The sequence below is a fragment of the Equus caballus genome, chromosome 28 (genome assembly GCF_041296265.1).
Source record: "Equus caballus isolate H_3958 breed thoroughbred chromosome 28, TB-T2T, whole genome shotgun sequence".
NCBI classification, from domain to species: Eukaryota; Metazoa; Chordata; class Mammalia; order Perissodactyla; family Equidae; genus Equus; species Equus caballus.
Genome location: NC_091711.1, coordinates 38,409,103 through 38,428,813, shown reverse-complemented (window position 1 = coordinate 38,428,813; position 19,711 = coordinate 38,409,103). Strand labels below are relative to the sequence as shown.

General features: G+C 57.6%; 1 protein-coding gene across 6 annotated transcripts in view; it reads right to left on the bottom strand.

Annotated features, from left to right (window-relative positions):
• Positions 1–19,711, bottom strand: part of TOM1 (target of myb1 membrane trafficking protein) — a 40,167-nt gene that overhangs the window by 6,013 nt on the left and 14,443 nt on the right. For all 6 annotated transcript variants that reach the window (XM_003364290.5, XM_005606575.4, XM_005606576.4 and 3 more), the window contains exons 2-12: positions 18,239–18,323; positions 14,906–14,984; positions 13,802–13,951; positions 13,328–13,462; positions 13,044–13,190; positions 10,319–10,435; positions 7,874–8,007; positions 5,529–5,562; positions 5,052–5,145; positions 4,195–4,315; positions 260–335 (exon numbers count right to left, since the gene is read on the bottom strand). In XM_003364290.5, the coding sequence (XP_003364338.2) occupies positions 260–335; positions 4,195–4,315; positions 5,052–5,145; positions 5,529–5,562; positions 7,874–8,007; positions 10,319–10,435; positions 13,044–13,190; positions 13,328–13,462; positions 13,802–13,951; positions 14,906–14,984; positions 18,239–18,323 (1,172 nt within the window). The remainder of the gene's footprint in view (positions 1–259; positions 336–4,194; positions 4,316–5,051; positions 5,146–5,528; positions 5,563–7,873; positions 8,008–10,318; positions 10,436–13,043; positions 13,191–13,327; positions 13,463–13,801; positions 13,952–14,905; positions 14,985–18,238; positions 18,324–19,711) is intronic.

Genomic DNA, 19,711 nt, shown 5'->3' with positions numbered 1-19,711 from the left:
CTGGACTCCAGCTCCCTGACTCAGCTCTGACCCTTTCTTGCTGTGTGAACTTGGGCAAACGACTCGAACTCTCTGACGAAGTTTCCTCAGTTGTGAAATGGGAATAATCACATTAGCTACAAAGGGCCACCTGGAGAACCACATGGGGAGAGGGCTGTGGTCGTGTTAGCCAGTGCCCAGCACACGGGGGCTGGCGGGCGAGCACCCTCCGGTAGTCCTTCTGCACAGCCCCAGGCGGGCAGCAGGGCCCTCTGCTTACCGCTCCGGTGTTCTGCTGCCGGGCATCCAGGGCTCCAGCCAGGCCATCCGTTGCTTGGGGGGCTTCATATTTTACCCTGAAACACAAAGGCCGCCATGCCCATGAGATGCTGCCCTTGCTGCACCGGGCATCCAGCGGATTCTCTGAGGATGGAGCGGGTGGGCGGGGTGCGGGACCCGCATCTGGTGCAGACTTGGGTCGTGCCTGGGCGGGGGTGGCTCAGGCCCCAGGAAGGGCTGCCTGGGAATGGTAGGGAGGGCCTCATTTCCTGCCTCAGGGAATTGGGATCAGACGTGTGACCTGTGTGACGGGCAGCAGCGAGGGAGAAGAGAGGCGAGGGAGAAGAGAGGCGAGGGTGCTGCGGGCCAAAGACCAAGACCAAGACCCCCAAGGGCTATCACCAGATCTGGCCAGACTCCAGGGAAGAGAAATAGCGCCAATGACCTCACACTCATGCAGAATTCAAATCGGCAGGCCCTTTTTTGAGCAGCTCTCATGTCATAATTCTATAACCCACGGTTCTGGAGAAGGTTGCATTTGAGTGGGGAATTCCACCCTGCTGCGGAAACAAGCGTCAGACGGTGGGGTGTGCCATCACGCACTGGCTGTCCAGCATGAGATCTCCCCGCCCCTCCCTGTCCCAGCAGCACAGGGAGGGGGATTCTAAATGTCCTCGGGGGATGCCAGTTGGGCAGGGTAGGAGGACAGGAGCTGGGGGCAAATGCAAGGCTGACGGGCTGGGACGGGCAGGGTCTGACACTGCAGCTCCTGGCAGATGAGCACAGGAAGGAGGTGTTTGCTGCGTTTGTGGTGGTCTCAGGGGGAGCGAGGGAATAAAAAAGGAGTGGGAGGACACCTGCGCTAGCGAGGGGCTGGGCTGTCTCTTCTGGCGGTGACGGGGGCTGGCCAGGGGAGGTGCTGGCACACAGCCCGGATGCTTGGAGAGAGCCATTACTCTAGCTCTGAACCGCCAGCAGGAAGGGGTGAGGGCTCACGCTGGGTCAGCCCAGCTTTGGGTGAAGAACTGAGCTGCAGAATTCCAGGATCTCCCTCCAGGTACAGGCCAGGAGCACCGTGCACCCTGCACCCTGCTGAAGCCAGGGCTGGTCCACTCGAGGCTTCTGGACCTGGGGCCACATCACTTTTAACTCTTGCAATGCCAAGTTGCCTTCCTGGGAATGAGATGGACCAGCACTTAAAGGGGCCTCTTGAATGAGACCCCCAGATTCCCAGGCAGTCATTTTGAAGAGCACTGATGCCTGCCCCTTCCCACGGGCTGTGGACTGAGCCAGAGGAGTGTGGCCATTAGCTCGTTTGTCCATGGCAAGTGGGCTGGGGACTGCGTGCAGGGCCATGCTGGAGCCAGCCTGAAAGCCAGGGTGGCTGGGGGTGGGGTGTGCCCTTGCCCTTCTGGGGAGCAGCCTAGTGTCCTTGGCTAAATCTGGGCAACAGCAGCTGGCGAGGAGGAAGTGATGCCAAAGACTGAGCAATGTGTCCTGACCCTGGGAAGGCCTGCTCACCAGGGTATGGAAGCAGCCACGCTGCTGGCCCTGCATTCCAGACATGGCAAGTGCGTGAGGAAAAGGCAGAACAAGGCATGTCTAGCCTAGGAACATAGACACTGACGCTCCCTTCGCTCAGAGGAACTGCATGTTCTGTCCTAGTTACTCCCCAGCCCTCTGCTTTCGCCTCTCTCATGCCCGCAAAGCCCCCGAAGGCCAGCTTGGCAGACCAGGGGACCCTGCCTGCAGCAGTGGAGGCCGAGCACAGCCCTGATGGAGGAAGCCCACGTGGCCCCCATGGGGCTGCAGAGCCCGGGCCAGGGATCTGCTGCCCCACGCCCAGCGCAGGAGGGAGGAGGGCTGCTCCTCAGATGGTCCCAGCCAGGCTGGTGGGCAGGGCAGGACCTGGGGCCACTTGAGAAGTTGTTCTTGGAGAAGACACAGTGGCACTGGGAGGAGGTGGAGCGTGTCCCCAGGACAGTGATGTGGAAGAAGCTGACGAAGAGCACCCTTGCTCTGGCAAAGCCTGGCTAAGGTGCCCCTGGCTCGGCCTGGCCCAGAGGCCCCCATTGCTCTCCTTGGCTCCCAAGTGGAAGGGCCTGGCCAGTGGGAGGGGCAGTGACCATGTGAGCTGTGGTCGGGGCTGGGGCAGAAAGGGAGGGGCTGACAGGGAGCTGGCTTCCCGGTGAACAGAGGCAGAGGCGGCGCGGGTCAGAGGGAGGCATGGGCCAGATACCAGGTGGGCAGAAAAGGCCTTGGAGAGTCCAAGAACCTCAGAGGACAGGGCAAGGTGGACAGTCCAAAGGCCAGCCAGGTGACCAGGGCTAGAAGATGCAGCCGAGTGTAACGGAGGGACAGCCAGGCAGGAGAACAAAGGAAAGAGGAACCCCATGCTAGGGCGCACTTTGTCCCTGCCTGCGCTTTCTGCTGGGGTGGAAACCAATCCCCAGGGAGGGCCTGCTGGAGAACCAGGGCCTGAGAAGGACACAATGTTGTTCCAGCACGTCTGCCCATCCCCGTCTCAGGCTCTCCCTGCCTCCGAGCCTCTGCATACGCCGTTCCCATGGCCTGAAACACCACCTTGACTTCCTCCGCCCCAGTGCCCAGCCCTAAGCACCCTCTGCAGAATTGCACGCCACCTCCTCTGTGTCTGCAGGGCCTGCTACACCCTCCAGGACAGCACTTAGATAGCACGGCAGTGGTCCGTGTGCACGTCCCTCTGTCCCTCAGGGCCCCACGCCCCAAATGAGTGATGGTGCAACAGCAAGTCTCAGCCAGGCTGGTGAGCCAGGCCAAACCCCCGCCCCCCACCAGCTACAAATCCCACATGACTCGTTAGCCTCCACTGGCACAGCAGCCTCCCAGTGCTCCTAACCCCATGGCAACCGTGAACTGCTGGTCCCAGGGCACCTGGACTTGGGAGTACAGACCCGTCCCAGACTAAAGATGTGGCTTACAGCTGGGCTGCCTGGCCAGTGGGCAGGGCTGTGAGCAACCCCACGCCCCGCTGGTGGCAGCCTGTCACACTTGACCTGGATTTGCCAGAGTGGAGAGGGTATCCCTGGGCCCTCTGGAGGCCCATGGACAGTTCCCAAAGACACCAGGATGCCCGCTAAGGAGCCAAGAGTCTGCTGGGAAGGTCCCTTAATCCAGAGCTTTCTTTGGCTATACAGCCTGGCTGCCCACAGCTCAGCCCAAAGGTCATAAGCAAAGCGCTGACAACCACCCCAAGCAAACTGCTTCCCTGACAGGCCTGTGTGGAGCCAGTCCCGGGACGTTGCAGCAGGGAGCCGGCCCTGGCGGACACTCGGCCAGGAGCCTTGGCTGCCAAAAGCATCTCCCTGAGAATGGGCAGTGCCCAGGGCAGAGCGGGCGGACCTGAGTGGGCAACAGGGAATTCTCTGGAAATCAAGGATGGCTATGCAACCTCAGAAATGACCGGACATGCCCCTGAGGACTTATCAGGAACCTTCCCCCCTGCCCCAGAGGGCAGTACGTGGTGTACAGAGCAGTGGGGTGCTGGGTTGGGCTGGGGACACTAGGTTTCAGAACCAGCCCTGGGTTCCCAACCCAGCACTGTCAAACATTAGCTGCCCGACCAGGGGCAGTTGACTCAGCCTCTCAGTACCTCAGTCTCCTCATCTGATCAGACTAGGTAAGATTGTGGCACATAGCTGCTCATCAACCTTGGGCGTCCCTCCTCCATCCAGCCCACCTGTGGGGCATGCAGTCCACCACTCAGCCACAGGGCTCCTCGGGCCATGCGGGGCTGACTCGGGGATAGGAAGCCTGCCCTCCTGAGAAGGTGCAGGCAGGTGCCCTTCCTTCTGCACGGTGTGCCCACCAGCAGGCAGAGTTCCGGGACTGGAGAGAGGCTCTCCTCTGGTGTGGAGCAGCCCAGACTGCAGGGAGCCGGGGGGCCCAGCCACTCACTCTTTCCGTTGGTCAGCGAGCGAGCTGCCCCGTGTCAGCGCAAACATGTCAAACTCGTCTTCCAGGCGGCCAGAGCCCTCCAGAGACTGCAGGCCAGCCCTCACGCTGCTGGAGCCCAGGTCTGCGGGGACAGAAAGGACATGTGAAGGGTCCGCCCGGCTGGCCCTGTACACACTGAGCAGTGGCTGAGCTGCTGCCTGCCAGGCCCAGGGCCAGCTCTGGAGGAGCGGCAGGGAGCAGGGTGGACAGGGTGAGTGAATGGATGGGACAGGCCACCTGCTGGCTGAGGGACTGTGGGCATGTCACTTCCTCTCTCAATTATTCCTAGCGCTTGGCACAAAGCAGGCAGTCAACAATGTTAAAACTAGTCATGCTGACAGTAAGGACTGCTAACACGTATCCGGAGGTGCCCTGGGCCTGGCACCGGTCTCTGCCTGTTTCCTGCATGAGCTCACTCAGTCCTCATGACGACCTGGAAGGAAGGGCCCATTCCTGCCCTTGACGCAGAGGAGCAAAGAGGGGCACAGGACGTCCAAGTCACCTCCCATGCCCACCCAGATGGCTCAGGCCATGGGGAACTAACTTGGTGTCGAGGGCAGTCACAGAACAGCGGGATTTCGGGGACCTGAGGGGGCTCGGGAGCTGTGAGGCTGCGAGGGAGAGTGCCACATGTTTGGTCCCTGGTTCTCAACCCTGCAGCAGGACGCAGCTTGGGACTCTGGTGAGGTGGGGTCTGGGCTGACGTTCTGCTGCTGACGCCCCAGCTCCAGCTGTATAACAGGAGGGCAGCCCAGTACTGCAGGCGTGCCCAAAGTACCACCACGTGCCCTTGGCCAGAGCCCCCACACGGCACTTACTCATTCCCGCCAGCTGGGACGAGAGGCTGCTGGTGGCTGCTGGGTCAGGGCCCATGTCCATCAGGTCAGCCGCCGCCTCGGCCTCACTTGGGGCCTGGGGGAAAGGGAGATGCCACCATCATCCTCCCTGCCTGCAGCCTCCTTCCCTTCTGCCCTGAGGCACGGGCACCTGCAGTCTTCGCCTGCGGACTTGTCAACAAGGCCCCCGGCAGCTACTACTGGGAGCCAGGGGGTCTTTCTTCCTGTCCTGGGCCTCTAGCTCCGCTGCACCCCGAGAGGGTGGGAAGAGCCCTGGGCATCAGCTGGTGGCAGAGCCTTATTTACGCTGAAGGGACAGTGACGTAAAGTTAGAAGGGCCTTCTCCGTGAGCCTGAGCGGAAGGCACATCCTGTCCGGGATGTCTGCGGAGGCAGGCGAGCACAGCCCTCCCTCTTCCCGCTCACAGGCACGTCTAGTCACCCAGAAGCAGCTGTTTACCTTGGCGCTCTGGCCTGTTCGGAACCGTTCAAACCTGGAAGATGGAAAAGACTCGAGTCAGGGCGCGGGACTGGGAGTGGCCCCTCAGCATAGCCCGCAGAGCTTTCCCACGGTGGGGCTCCATGTGCACGCGGGGGTCACAGTCAGGGTGACAGACCCAGTTCATGCCTGCTGTCCCGGGAATTACGAACGGTGCCTGGCTTTCACTTGCAAGAGTGTCTCAACCTGATTATCAATTACCTAGCCGCCTTAGTCACAGCTGGCATGGAGCACACACATGAACAGACTAGAACAGAAAAGAAAACGGGGCTGCACTGCACACAGCTGGGGGATGTGCTGTTTTGTGACACTTGGATTATATACTTGTGCACTTGGGTGTGTGTCACCGGCTCTCTAAAGTGGTGTAAGGCATACACGTACTCCTCACACTGCTTTATGGAGGCCCTGAGACTACCCCAGACAGGCTGAGGGGCTGGTGGGGTGGACCAAGAAGACCTTAGTCTGGGATCTGTTGCAGTCCTGGCCCTGTCATTATTGTTATTGTGTGACGTTGGGTAAATTACATCACTTCTGAACTTCAGTTTCCTTGTCTATTAAGAAGGGGGTGACAGAGGAACCTGCCTCCCAGGTGTGAGGGTCAGGCGGACACTGAGCATGAGTGACTGAGAACTGGAAAGCATCAGGCAAATGCCAGGCCTGACGACTGTGGGTGTCAGAGGGGTCCCAGTCACCCCTAGATCAGGCCCTGGGGCCACCTCACAGCTCACAGCCCAGAATGGCAGGGAGGGCACTCTTTTTTTTTTCTTTTTTAATTGAGTTAATGATAGGTTACAAACTTGTGAAATTTCAGTTGTACATTAATGTTTGTCAGTCATGTTGTAGGTGCACCACTTCACCCTTTGTGCCCACCCCCCACCCCACCTTTCCCCTGGTATCCACTAAACTGTTCTTAGTCCATAATTTTAAATTCCTCATATGAGTGGAGTCATACACAGATTATCCTTCTCTCGCTGGCTTATTTCACTTAACATAATTCCAGGGAGGGCACTCTTAATGCCACTGGGCAACGGAACAGGAGAGGCCAGGCAGATGTGGTCAGCAGCAGCCCCAGCCCACTCTTGACTGATTCAGAATCACACACCAAGTGTCTGCGATGGATAAAGCTACAACATGAACAAGGGGCTGGAGGAGGCAGGGATAACTGTCCCAGACACCCCGATGGCTGAGCGCTTGACAGGCGTTGTTGCGTGGACTCTGTTACCTACAAGAACCCTAAGCTTCGTCTTACAGATGCAGAGAACGTGTGGGGACATGTTGCCCTGCAGGCCCAGCACCCTTCTCCCTTCTTCTGAAACAGATCTAAGCGCTTCTCTGGGAACTGCTCTTGCCCCATTTCCCGTGATCCTGGTGGGACTGCCATCACGGGGCTTCTCCCTGCCCCCGACAGGTGGGCATAAGGAAGCTGAGCCACCCAGAGTTCTCTTGGGAGCTGACTCTAGGACACAAAAACCTGAGGAGGGCAGGCGTTTGCATGCCACTTATTGATGGTGACACCCTGGGGTCATGGCCCAGGAGATTCTGCTGTGGGGACCCCTGAACCACCCTGGGATCTGTCCTTCCTGCTTTGGTGTGTGGCCTCACTGTTTTACTCTTCTGTGGATTCTTTTTTTTTTTTTGAGGAAGATTAGCCCTGAGCTAACATCTGCTGCCAATCCTCCTCCTTTTGCTGAGGAAGACTGGCCCTGAGCTAACATCTTCCTCTACTTTATACGTGGGACGCCTATCACAGCAAGGCATGCCAAGCAGTGCCATGTCTGCACCCGGGATCTGAACCGGTGAACCCCGGGCCGCCAAAGCACAATGTGCATACTTAACCGCTGCGCCACCAGGCCGGCCCCTCTTCTGTGGATTCTGAAAGCTATCCCTTTAATGAAGGCTATTCTCCTAACAAATTCTTTTCCTGCTTAAGTGAGCCAGAAACGCTGTGTGTAGCTTACAGTCAAAGAGCACTAATTAAGTCAAGTAACGCATCCAAGGCCCAGGGCCGGGCAGAGGTGCAGTGAGCACAGACAGAACCAGGACTGTGTGGCTGCAGGCCCATGCTCGCAGCCACCGCCGCTGCCGTCTCCAGGGCTGGATGCAGGGGCACGGGCGGCAGGGTGAACTCTGGAAGGAGAGGGGAGGTGGGTGGAAGGCTGGGCGTTCGTGCGGGAAGAAGACAGCTGAGGGCACATGGACTGGAGGGCAGGCGTGCTGTCTGGGAGGTGTGAACCAGGGAAGCAGGAACCAGGGGAGGGAGAAGGCTGGGGCAGGCGGACAGAGGCCGGGGGAGGCGGTGGGGCTACCGTTCGTGGCGCAGGAACACGTTGTTGAGATTGTCGTTGACGATGAGCAGCTCCTCCGTCAGCTGCTCGTTGGCGATGCGGGGGATGAGCTCCAGGACCCGCTGCTGCATGGCTCGGCACGTCCGGTTGAGCTCCTGCGGAGGGAGGGAGGGGTTCAACCATGGCCACTGGAGCCAGAGTGAGGCCATCCCTCACGGATGTCCAGCCCCCGGGCGTGCCTGGGAGGGAGAGGTCCCCAGACTGGACTTCAAGTTCCACAGAACGGCTTTGGGGTCTACAAACGAGCATGTGAATTCCACTTCTCAGTGTTCTACACCAACATTCAGCACACAGGGGACAACACTGTGTTCAACGGCGTTGCTGGTTTAACCTGGCTCCGTGCAGATTTGAGAATGAGGTTCCTGCTGCCATCTCTGCTCAGGGGAAACACTGAGACTGCAGGGGGCTGGCTGGACAAACTGTAGCTCCCCCGGGTGGACCGGGGTCTTCGGCAGCCAGAGCGTAAAACGAACCAGCTGACTCCACTACTATCCACGAACCCCGTCTCTGGATTTCTGCCTCGTTATTCTCACTAATTTCTTAATCCTTTTTATTCGGGAATAATTTGAGATTTACAGAAAAGTTGCCAAGATAGTACAATACAGAGTTCCTGTAAACCCTTCCCCCGGCTGCTTCTTAGTTTGGCATTTGTCAAAACCAAGACATGAACATTCGTTCAATGCTATTGACTAAACTAGACTCCACACGGTGTCACCAGTTTTCCACTAATGCTCTTTTTCGGTCCCAGGAACCCAAATTACATATACTTGCCATGTCACTGACAGACTTTTAGTCAGTAAGGGTTATATATTTAAACATGTTGCGGAAAAAAAACCAAGAGCCATAGCATTACAGGTTTTTCATTTGTAAGACTGAGCGTTTCTTCCTTCGGGCTCCTGCCACCAGGTGGACGGGTGGCTGGGTCCTGGTCTTGAGGTCCAGACGGACGGCAGGCACTGCTGACTGTGGCCACGTGCTGGCACTTTTCCGCTGGCGGCATTAAGATGAGGCACTGCCCCAAAATTGACTTTGGTTCCATTTTGGACCCTGTTACCCACCCCCTCCTAGGCCAGGCATTCTTCTGGAATTTCCTCACCCACCTTAAGCGTGGGGCAAGGCAGGCCTGAGCGACCTTCAACACCCTTCGGGCCTCCCCTCTCTTCCTCCATGACCAAGCACACTTGTGGTTTGTTCCCACTTCCTTGCCCGCCCCTCTCAAGAGCAGAAGAGCAGCGGGTGGAGCAGGGCCCTGTGTTCAGATCCTGCCTCTGCTGCTTACCAGCCTCATGACCCTGGGCACACCACATGACCTCTCCTTGCCTCAGTTTGCTGACCTGGAAATGGTAAGAGTCCTAACCTCATGGGGGCGGTGAGGATTAAGTGAATGGATGTCTGTCAGGTGTCCACACCAGCAGCTGGCATGTGGGAAGTGCTCGATGCACACAAATGGCTATCCTGTCAACCCTGGCCGCCAGCTCCAGCTTCTCAGTCCCCGAAATCGCTCACACCTGCCTGGCCTGGGCTTGGACACAGGAAATGCGCTGCAGCAATCCCGCTGCTTCCCAACCTGCCCGAGCTGCTCTCAGAAGGCCTCACTTACTCTTTGCATTCATGTGTTCGTTCCACCCTGAGACTCCAACTTTACTCCCCCCAGGCGGTAAGGACCCCTGAGCAAGTACCCTGTGTCAGCGTAGTTAGGCACAGCACGAGACAGCCCTGCCTGCAAGGAGCCTGAGGCCCAGCAGGGGACAGATAAGACATGAGACAATCACACCAACACTCTGTCCCTCGTGGGTTCAGGTGACTCTTGGGCCTTGGGGTCTCTGGCGTCTCTGTGAACTGGCCTCCACTGGGAGGGTGCCTTTCTCCAAATATAGTCCCTTCTGCTCCAGTGGTTCCCCGCTGGGAACCATGGGACTACTGTGGGACACCCAGGAGCAAAACCCCACCTGCCTCAGCTCCTCAGGACCAGTGCTCCTTCATCTCAAAGCTGGCTCTGCTCTCTCACGCCTGCCTGCTAAGCTTCATATTCTGAAGGTGGAAACCTCGCCTTCCAGCTTTTTCTCAATACCTTTTATTGGAAGCTATTCTGAAAGAGGAACATGCAAAACCTTACTTAATTCTCATGTCAAACTTGTACCACAAAGGCTATTATTAGGGCAATCGTACAGATGAGGAAGCTGAGGTAAGAGGGGCTATTTTGTTCAAACCAGAAAGTGAGAGAGCCCCGAATTCCAACCTGATGGAGCCCAAAGTCCCCGGCTTTAACACCCCCCACTGTGACCAAGGAGTTCAGAGGAAGCCATGAGAGCTGCAGTGGGGGTTGGGAAGAAATGTGTGCGGGCAAACGAGCAAGAAGTCACCTGGGGCCGGGGGAGGCTGAACCTGGGGGGTATGCTTGCTCACCTGTAGCAGCTCCAGGTCTGCGGGCTCTGCCTCGGTGGGCACCAGCTCCGTCAGCATCTCTGACATCACCCTCACATTCCCGCTCACCATCTCCAGCTCGCTGCGCAGCTTCCCAATCTGAAACACACGTGGACCCGGTGACAGAGGCCAAGAGTCCCGAGCCATTGCCACACACAGGGATGCAGCCTGGCATCACCAGCCCTGGGTGTGGCACTCAGAGAAGTCAACTTGCCAGCACCCTCTCTAGAATCCCAGGCCACAGCCCTGCACTAAGAGGCCCAAAGTGGGCTTGCCCCCACCCCACAGAGGCCCCCCGCACAGAGGTGCTACCAACCGTTACCATCTCCAAACTGGGGAGCCTGGTGCAGGGAGAGGCTGACAGGAAAGGAGCTGAGGGTGAAGACACCAGAGTCTGGCAGGAGGGCTGCAGCATCCCCTGGGTTCAACGCAGCAGCTAACGAGGCCCTGGAGGGCGGCTCCCCCCAAGGGAAGATAAGGGAAGCTGAAGGCCCGCTTCCCTCCTAGGATGATGGGGTTTCTCGCTCTCTCCTCCTAGGACAAGGGATTTCTCCCTCTCTCCCCTCCTAGGGTGATGGGATTACCCCTCTCCCCTCCTGGCATGACGGGATTACCCCTCTCTCCTCCTAGGATGACGGGATTTTGTCTTGCTCCTGGTCTGCTCTTCCAAGGATGAGTCCCAGTACCACCCCCCACCTTGAGTGCGAAACTCAGACTCAGCACTTGTTAAAGGGATCTTAGCAGGTTTTCAATGATCAAAGGGTTCCAAGGTCTTGGCTTGGGGAATCATCATCAATCAAGCTTCAAGGTCTCTTCAGCAGATGAGGTGGTGAAAGGCCAGGGTCTCAGGCTGTGGGCTCTGCAGTCTAGTCCCCTCATGAGCACTGCATACTGTGGATGTCCAGGAAGGGACCAGTATGGAAGTTCCCCAAAGTGACCCGCTGAAGAACCCTCTGATCACGGAACATCTCATGGGTCTAGTATTTAGCAGGCTACATCTTGAGAAATGTTGGCACGTTCTAAATCGTGTGACCTAGATGATTTCAGAATATAAGTGTCACCACATAAATTCATGATGCCTGTGACAGCAGCTACCATTTGTCTAGCACCTACTAAGCGCTAAGCACTTACTGTACCCTGCTAGTTAGCCTTTACCACAGTCTGCCGAGGCAGGTGCCACCACCCCAGCCTTTACAGATGAAGAAGTAGGAGTGCAGACAGGGGCAGTCCATCTACTCTGGTTCACTGACACCTTCCAAGCCCAGAAAACGTTGGTACCCGTAGCCTATTTAATGAACACTCTTGGTATAAGCGAGTGGAAAAACTACTGGTCACAAACCCCGCGTGTCAGGCCAGATGGGACCTAATTACAGCGGAGTCTAGGAGTTACATGACCACGTGCCGAAGTCTTAACATGTCCCAGGAGAGAAAAGGGGACTCTGTAATTAAACATGCACCACTCAGTTTCATTTAGCAAGAATCTACTTGTAGTAGATGTAATCAGAATCTCCACGCACACAGATGCTAGGCTTCAGGCAAACTGGTTAAAATCATTTACCAGGTTAGACAAATTGTGGATCACAGGGAGATTTTATAATTTTTTATGCACCTTTAATTATTTGCCCAGTTATGAAAACTTTTCTAGTAATATTTTAACTCTGGGGGGTGATTTCATAACTTGCTGTAAGATAACAAAGTACAGAAGTTTGTCTTAATAGGTTAGGGTGTGAAAGGATGCTGGTAAAGTTTATCTGTTTATAAATCCAAACAATATTGTACAAGAGATCAGTGGGTGCACCCTGGAAAGTCAAGTTTCACTTCTATTTCCATCATTTATCTGTATCTTTCTCACGAGCACTTTCACACTTTGCTGATGTGGTGGGTCTGAAGTTTGTAAAACCCTCAAAAGTGGGTGCCCCTACAGTGTGCAGGCCTTGACCCATACCCCAATAGCCGAGCCTAAAATGACTGAGCACCCAGCCGATGCCAGTCACGGCTGTGGACGTCCCTTGCGGGGAGAGTGGCTTTGGCACGCCACAACTGCTTTCGGCCAACGGGCAGGTTACCTCCAACTTTGGGAGGAAGAAACTGAGGGTCAGAGGCTAAGTTGGTGTGCCGCCTGGTTGGAGCAGGGTGATCCTTCAAAGCCACTCATGGGGCCCTGGGAAAACCTGCCGCAGGCCCCGAACCTTACACTTCGCCTCAAATCTTCTTCTTGGGGCTTTGTGGCAAGCATCACGGTGCAACACAAGGGTTTTAAAAACATTTTTGTGTAAATGTTTTAAAACTGTTTTTAGCCAGAACCTCTGTTCAGATGGAACCTTATGTGAGCACACGAGCAAACCACACAAGGAAAGTGGAGCTGTGGTGGCTGAAGGGCCGCCTGCTGAGTGTTTCCTCTCCCTGGCGCTCGCCCAAGGCCTCCACAGAGAACACGGTTTAGAGAACAAGACAGCACCAGCTTGAAGTCAGATAGATGTGAACTTGAATTCTGGCACTGTCTCTGATGAGCTGTGTGGCTCTGGGCAAGTGAATTTCTCTCTCTGAGCCTCATCTCCCAAACAGGAAGACTGAGGCACACCCTGTGGGGCTGCTGGGATGACTGAGCAGGGGCTCCTCGATGGTAATTTCTGTGGTGACAGGGGCCGCTCCCTGACATGTGCACCATCCTGCCCCACGTGGCTGTGACCCAGGCTCATCTGTTTACCTGCTCAGGGGTTGGCGTTATGGGTGCGTCACTGGGGAGCACGGCTGGGGTGGACAGAAGGGCAGTGTGCTGGCCAGAGTCCCCTCGCTGACTGGTGTCAGTGCCCGCAGAATTCTGTCCTGATGGTGTCTCCGAATTGAAAACAGTCTAGAGGGCAACAAACAGGATCAGGAGGCCGGTGAGCCCCCGGGGAGTCAGGGGCTGATAGGAAGTGGCTGCAGAAACAGCCTCTGATGACTGTTCCTGCCTCCCTTCCCACTGCTCCCATCTGTGGGTCTCCTCACCCTCTGGGGCGTGTGGATGGGTGACAGCATGTCCAGGTCAGTCATCGGGAACTCCAGGCCCTTCCTCCGCAGGTCCTCGTAGACAGCGACCACACCTGTCAAATCGGGTGAGCTGCGGAACGCGTCAGCCCAGGACTGAGAGGGGACAAGGGGACGTAGCTGGTAACCACAGCTCACCGTCTCCCCATGAACCCGTCTACCCACCCCCAGAGAGCAGAAATTCCTTCCCTGACTTGCTGGTCCTTTGACTGCATCACCCAGACAGCCCCTCCACAGGAAGGCCCAGTCGACAGGCCTCCCACACTCAGAACATCCAGTTAGCAGACAAGCAAGACGGCCCCAATGAGAAACAGACTGAAGCCAACAGAAAGAGAGCAGCACTGGGGGACCTTTCTCCCCAGCCCTGGCACTTTCCATCGAGAAGGGAGCTGGCACTGACTCACCCTGGTCCACCCGCCCCACCCCCGTGCTCACCTGGATGAGGTTGAGCACCTTGTCGTGCACGATGGTGGGCGGGTTGTTCTTGGGCAGGATGGTTCTCACCAGCACGCCCTCCACGAAGTCCTGGCTGGCCACCAGCACATGGAAGCGGTGCCCGCAGTTCTTGACGCAGGTTTCTAAGACCTGGAGGCCATGAGGTGCCTGTGAGCACTGTCACAGGAGGCAGAGCACCCAGGAGCCCACCCTTGCACTCTGCTTATATCCCAGAGCCGGGCTGAGCAGAGGTTGGGGCTTCCTGCAGTGAGACCCTGGAACAGGGAGAAGCGGGGACAATGCCGGGCTTCGGGGGCTGGTTTCCTGGGGGATGGGGCTGGGGTGGGCAGAGGGAGGGATGCTGGCCAAAGCCTCCTTGCCGAGAGGCCTCAGTGCCCACAGAATCCTCTCCTGATGCTGGTTCTGAGCTGAACACCGTCTAGAGGGGAGATGGCTCTCCAGTCAAACGGTGGCCCTGCAGCCCAGGGAAGGCCCCACTTAACCTTCTACGCCCACCCCTCGTTCCCACTGCCCTGCAGGAGCTGCCCTTGCTGGGCACTTTAGTGGACTCCCCTGGACACAAGTGCTGCTTTGGGGAGGCTGTGACTGAGGGTTCTCGGCCCTGCTCCCCAGCCCACCCACCCCGACTGCCAGGATGCCCACCTGTGGCTGGCCCAGCCTGTTTGGGCAAGGACTGCCCTCGGCCACCAGCATGTGTTTTATGTTCCTTTTTCGGGGTGCCCAAGTGCTGATCAGCACCCATCTCGGCCTCCAGGCTCCCCACCCCACAGAGGCCCGGTTCACTGAACTTCTATGTCACCCTACAGGTCCCTTGGACCAGGCTCTCCAGGTCTGGTTCTGGAGGGATGTGGCCTCAGGGTGTCTGTTCCCCATGTCACTAGGTTGGAGAGAACTTTTCCAAAATGTCCTCTCTTGCCACTCTGTGTCTGCTGGTGGTGTAGACAGGGCAGCACTGCCCATGGACCTTTCCTTCCTAGCCCTTAGAAGAGGAGCTTGAGGGTAGCTTGGAGTCCTGCTGGGCCTGGGGGAGGCCACCCCCAGTGGACATGGCCCTGCCATGGACAGACGGACAGGGTCACTCACCGTGAGAGCCAGCATCACCTCGTGGAAGTTCTTATTGCCCACGATCCTCTTCTTCACTGCTCGGAAGGCATCTCTGGGACTGGGCAGAAGGACAAAGGAAGGACGGGATGAGGCACGGACTCTCCTTATCCAACAGGAGGATGGCTGCCTGCGGCCAGGAGGCACCGGAGAGCGAGAATGGCTGCTACTGCCCAGGCCCCGTGTCCCGTCTCTGTTTTCTGTGCATCCCGGTTCCAGTCACAGCTGATCTTCCTGCCCCTCCACAGTCCTCTCAGTAGCTCGTGGCTGCTTAGCAGGGATCCTCACCATGTGCTCCCTGCACCTCCTGCACCAGGAACTCTGTGCAGGGAGGTCTGAGTGTCTGCCAAAAATGCAGAATCCCGGCCCCCCAGAACCCTAACCCAGACTATGGGGGAATCTGTGGGTTTATCATGCCCCCAGGAGCTTCTTACGCCTACTCTAGTTTAAGGACCAATAAATAACCTGGAGGCAGAGTCCTAACGCCCCACCCCGGCCAGTTCCTCCATCCATCCAGGCTTCCACTCCCCATATGCCAGCACCATGCTGCGTGCTGTGCATACACCGGGGAACAAGACCACGCAGCCCTGCTTTCAGGGGTCACACGTTCCAGGGAGACCCACCTAAGTGAGGGAAGTAAGCAGGTCCTGCGGTAACAGTGAGTGGGTGTGGGTGGGGGAGGGGTCAGTAAAGTCTTCTCTGAGGAGGTGGCATCGCAGCTGAAGAGGAAAGAGATGCAAAGGAGAGATGGAGCCTGCTGCGTGCAGGGGTGCGGGGCAGGGAAGGAGCAGTTCCCATAGAGGCAGGACCTGGACCAGGCCCTGGGGTGGGGAGGAACTGAAAGGAGGCCAGAGGGTGGGGAAGGTGGAGGGAGGGGCTGAGGAGGCCCAGCGGTCACTGCAATGGGGGTGGATGCACCGAAGTGCAGGGGGAGCCCGGAAGGCCTTGGGGGGGCAGCCTGCTCTCCCTGTCCCACCTGTAACCGCCGCCACCTTCTGCACCTCGCCCCTGCATCCTGCCCTCAGCCCCGTGCAGGTGTGAACAGTGTTGCCTGACCTCTCTCGCCTGTGTTTGTGGACCCTCGTCTTTCACATCTACTTGGTGAAGGCCCAGCTAAAACCCGCCTTGCCCATGGTGTCTCCCATCCTCCATCTCCCTGGCATGCCCTACCACTGGCCCAGGGCCTACCACCAAAGACGATACCTCCTAGAGGACAGGGAGAGCGTCCTACTCGACACTCTGCCTCCCAGAGCCCAGCATGCCGCAGGAGCATGAGTAACATTTCCCAGGCCAGCGACTGGCTGTTGGGGCCTGCCCTGCTGTCTGCCTGCCTGTCAGTGCTGACCCCATCAGGGGCAAGTTAGGAGAGGTGGGAACCCCAACACAGGTCCCCCAACATGAGTGAAGGTGGCAGGCAAGGCTTCCTGCAATGGACCCTGGGAGGGGCGGAGCCTGGAGGCCCGTCAGGGCTGCGATGGAGAGACTATGGCCCCTGAGAGGGCGGGACCCTGTCCCAGAAGAGTGAGGGCAGTTTTCAAGCCAACGCCCTGGGCAGCTCCTCAGCCTCGGGCTAGGAGCTCCTCAGGGGAAGCTGGTTTGTTCCTGGCTTGGCTGCTCACCTGCAGCCCCTTCAGCTCTCCAAAGGGACTCGTCTCCACTCCTTACAGAGGGGCCCAGGGAACGGGTGCAGCTTTGGGACTCACAGTTCTGGCCTGTGTGCCACTACAGTGGGCCTACTGTGTGTCTAGTACTCTGCTAGAGCACAAAGTGGGTGACAAGTGGCCTCTGCTAGGCCACAGGACAAAGAGGGGTGGACAAGAGACTCAAGTCTAGACGACAAGCTCGGGGGGCCAAGGTGCACGTGTGCCTTGTACTCTGGGTCCCCGGTGCTTCGTCAGTGCCTGGGCACAGGAGGTGCCCACATCAACAGCATGCACCCGAGTGAGCCGAGCCCCAGTTCTTCTGACGTTTACGACGGAGACGGGGACCTGCTTCTCTAAGGACAGAGCAGTGACTTCCAGCCCCGATGTTCATGAAGCCCCCAGGCCTCTTCAGGGGCTCCATGAGGTTTTCTGCCTCTTGTTCTTTCTCTTGGTGGCCCTGCCATCTGCCCACCACTCTCATCCTCGACTCTTACGTGTCCAGACGCAGGTGCGAGCATCCCCGCCCAGCTCCCCGGCTGGAAGGTGCCCAGCGGCCACTGTGCTCTCCTGACTGGCCTTGACTGAGCCTCCCTGGGGCTTGAGCTGGGTGCTCCCTGCTAGCTGCCTGCTCCCAGCCTGCCCTTCTACACACAGAGCACTACGGGGAGAGAGGAGCCTCGCGGGCCAGCTGGATTATCTGTGAAAGGCGGAGAGAGCAGCAAGAGCCTGCTCCAACTGCCGGTCCTGATTTTCCCGGAGGCAAGCCTCATCTGACAGCACCTCCTGCTGGTCGTGGCTGCACACCCCTCCCACCCTTCCCTGGGGTTTCCTGGGAAGGAGAGTGACCTCCATCCCCTCCCTGCTCTCCTGAGGGACTTGGGCTTATGGATGGAGGGTGGAAAAGTTTTGCCTTTGAGGACAAAGACCCAGAGAGGTAAAGCAGCTTGCCGAATGTCACAGAGCTGGTCAGCGACGGCTAGTCGCAGGTCAGGAGCCAAGACCATGACGTCTCCCTCCTACCACGTATGTGCCTCGGCAGGCTCCTTGGCACTGAGCAGGCACAGGGACCTGCGGCCTGGAAATGCTCGGCACAGGCTGCCTCCGATTAGCCTCCCGGTTCTGCTTCACTTTCACTGCTCTCCTCGTGACCCCTGGCACTCCTGCTGGTTCCCAATCTTGAGGAAATGAAAGTCTGTTCTTGCTCATTGAGAAGCGGGAGTCCCTAACTCCCACCCCAGCTCACAAGGTGCAGAATGGTGCCTGGGGCTGCCTCCTGACTCTCCAAGTCCCAGCTGGCTCTGTCCTAGGAAGATGCTGCCCAGGTGACGTCCTAGGAAGATCCCGTCAGCTGGGCTGCTGCCGAGGGAGGCGGTGTGGGCTGGCAGTGCCCAGAGGCCAGCTGCACCCCTGGTGTGACTTTGAACGTTATATCTCTCGGCTTCTCATCCATCTGATGAGAGGGCTGGACTGGATCTTGGTTCCAAAATGTTTAAAGTGCTGTATTCCTGCCTACAGTGGGGTCCAGCAGCCCCCTGCGGCCCCTCCTGGCACTGAGGGGCACACCTGGGGTCCGCCTTGACAGCTGCATTAGTGGCGACTCAGGGGGGCTCTCTGGCAGGAGGCAGGGTGTGGAGTCCCCGCTGCGCCCCGACCTCTCCTTGAGGGCCCTTACCCTTCCTCGGTCTCGTTGATGATGTCGCAGATCTCCATGTTGAGGGCCCAGTCCTCGCTCTGCAGGGAGCCATCTGTAGCTTTCTCTGAGGAGAAGAAACCACAAGTCACAGAGGTGTGTAGGGGTCCCAGAGGGACAACTCAAATAGTGGGGTGGGGGTGTGTGGGGAGCTGGGGCAGGGCGAGAAGAGAGGGAGAAGAGGGAGGACAATGGATGCCTTCTGGGCACCCGAGAAAGGCCAGGCAGTGTGTAAACGTGTCCCACTTTGTCCCTTAATCCTTATAGTAGTCATGTGAGGCAGGGAGTCCTACATTCTTTGCTGAGGAAGCCACAGCTCAGAGTACCAAATGGATCCATGGGACAGGAATCCAGCAGCCCTGCCCTCAGTGACTGTTTCTGACATGACAAGATAAAGACAGTGTTTTGTTTTATTTTTGTAAATAAAATGTTCCTTTTTGACTCTCTATTATCTTTGGCTTGGTAACCATTCACATGATTCAAAATATAAAAGGTTCTAAAGGAGTATGCGATGGAGAGTGAATCTGTCTGCTCCCCCGCCCCAGCCCCGCTTCCCAGAGGCACCCCCCGCAACCCGTTTCCTCTCAGATCTCCCAGAGACATGCTCTGCCTACGAAGGAAAGGACACGGTGCAGTTTAAATCCAGACTCTGTCACCAACAGGTGGCCTGGCCTTCGACTTCCCCTCTGAGCCAGTTTCTGTCTGCAGACGGGGTGGACCCCGAGCCACCTGCACAACTGCCCTGCAGAGTGGCAATGACGCACGAGGCCTCCACATGGTACTTGGCCCAAAATAGGTGCTCAGAGAGTGGGCGTGGTTCTTTTTTTTAAAATTGGGTGAAGGTCACATAACATAAAATTAACCTTTTCAAGTGTACAATTCAGTGGCATTTCGTACGTTCACAGTACTGTGCAATCAGCTTCTCCGTCTAGTTCCACATTTTTAGGGAGAGCTGAGGCTCTGGGAAGCTGAGTGACCCCTCACTCGTTGCACAGCTACTGATGTGCCAGTCCTGCTCCAGGCACTGGGGATGCAACGGTGGGTCAGATGGCCACGGTCCCTGCCCTATGGTACCCAAAGAGGCCGAGGCATGCTCTGAGCCCATGCCTGTCAGGACGGGGCGGGGGCAGTCTCCGTGTGACTGGGCAGGGCCCTCTTCTAGCCAGGCAGGCAGGCCCATCCTGTAGGACAATGCCGGGTTGGGCTGGCACAGTCAGCTCCCTAAAATTGTGGCTTCTGTGATCTTTGTTTTGTAGTTGGCCTGATTTCCTTTCCACCCAACTTTGGGTTCTGAGGCCAGATGGAAGCCAGGGTGGCTCAGGACACATGCAGGCGGCTGAGGCCTCCAGGGAGGGACCCAGCAGCAGGGCTGGTTGCTTTACTCCCTAGATTATGGCTGGGGGAGGGGATGGAAGGGCCCCTTTAAAAGGTTGAAAGGTGGACTCATTCATCCCA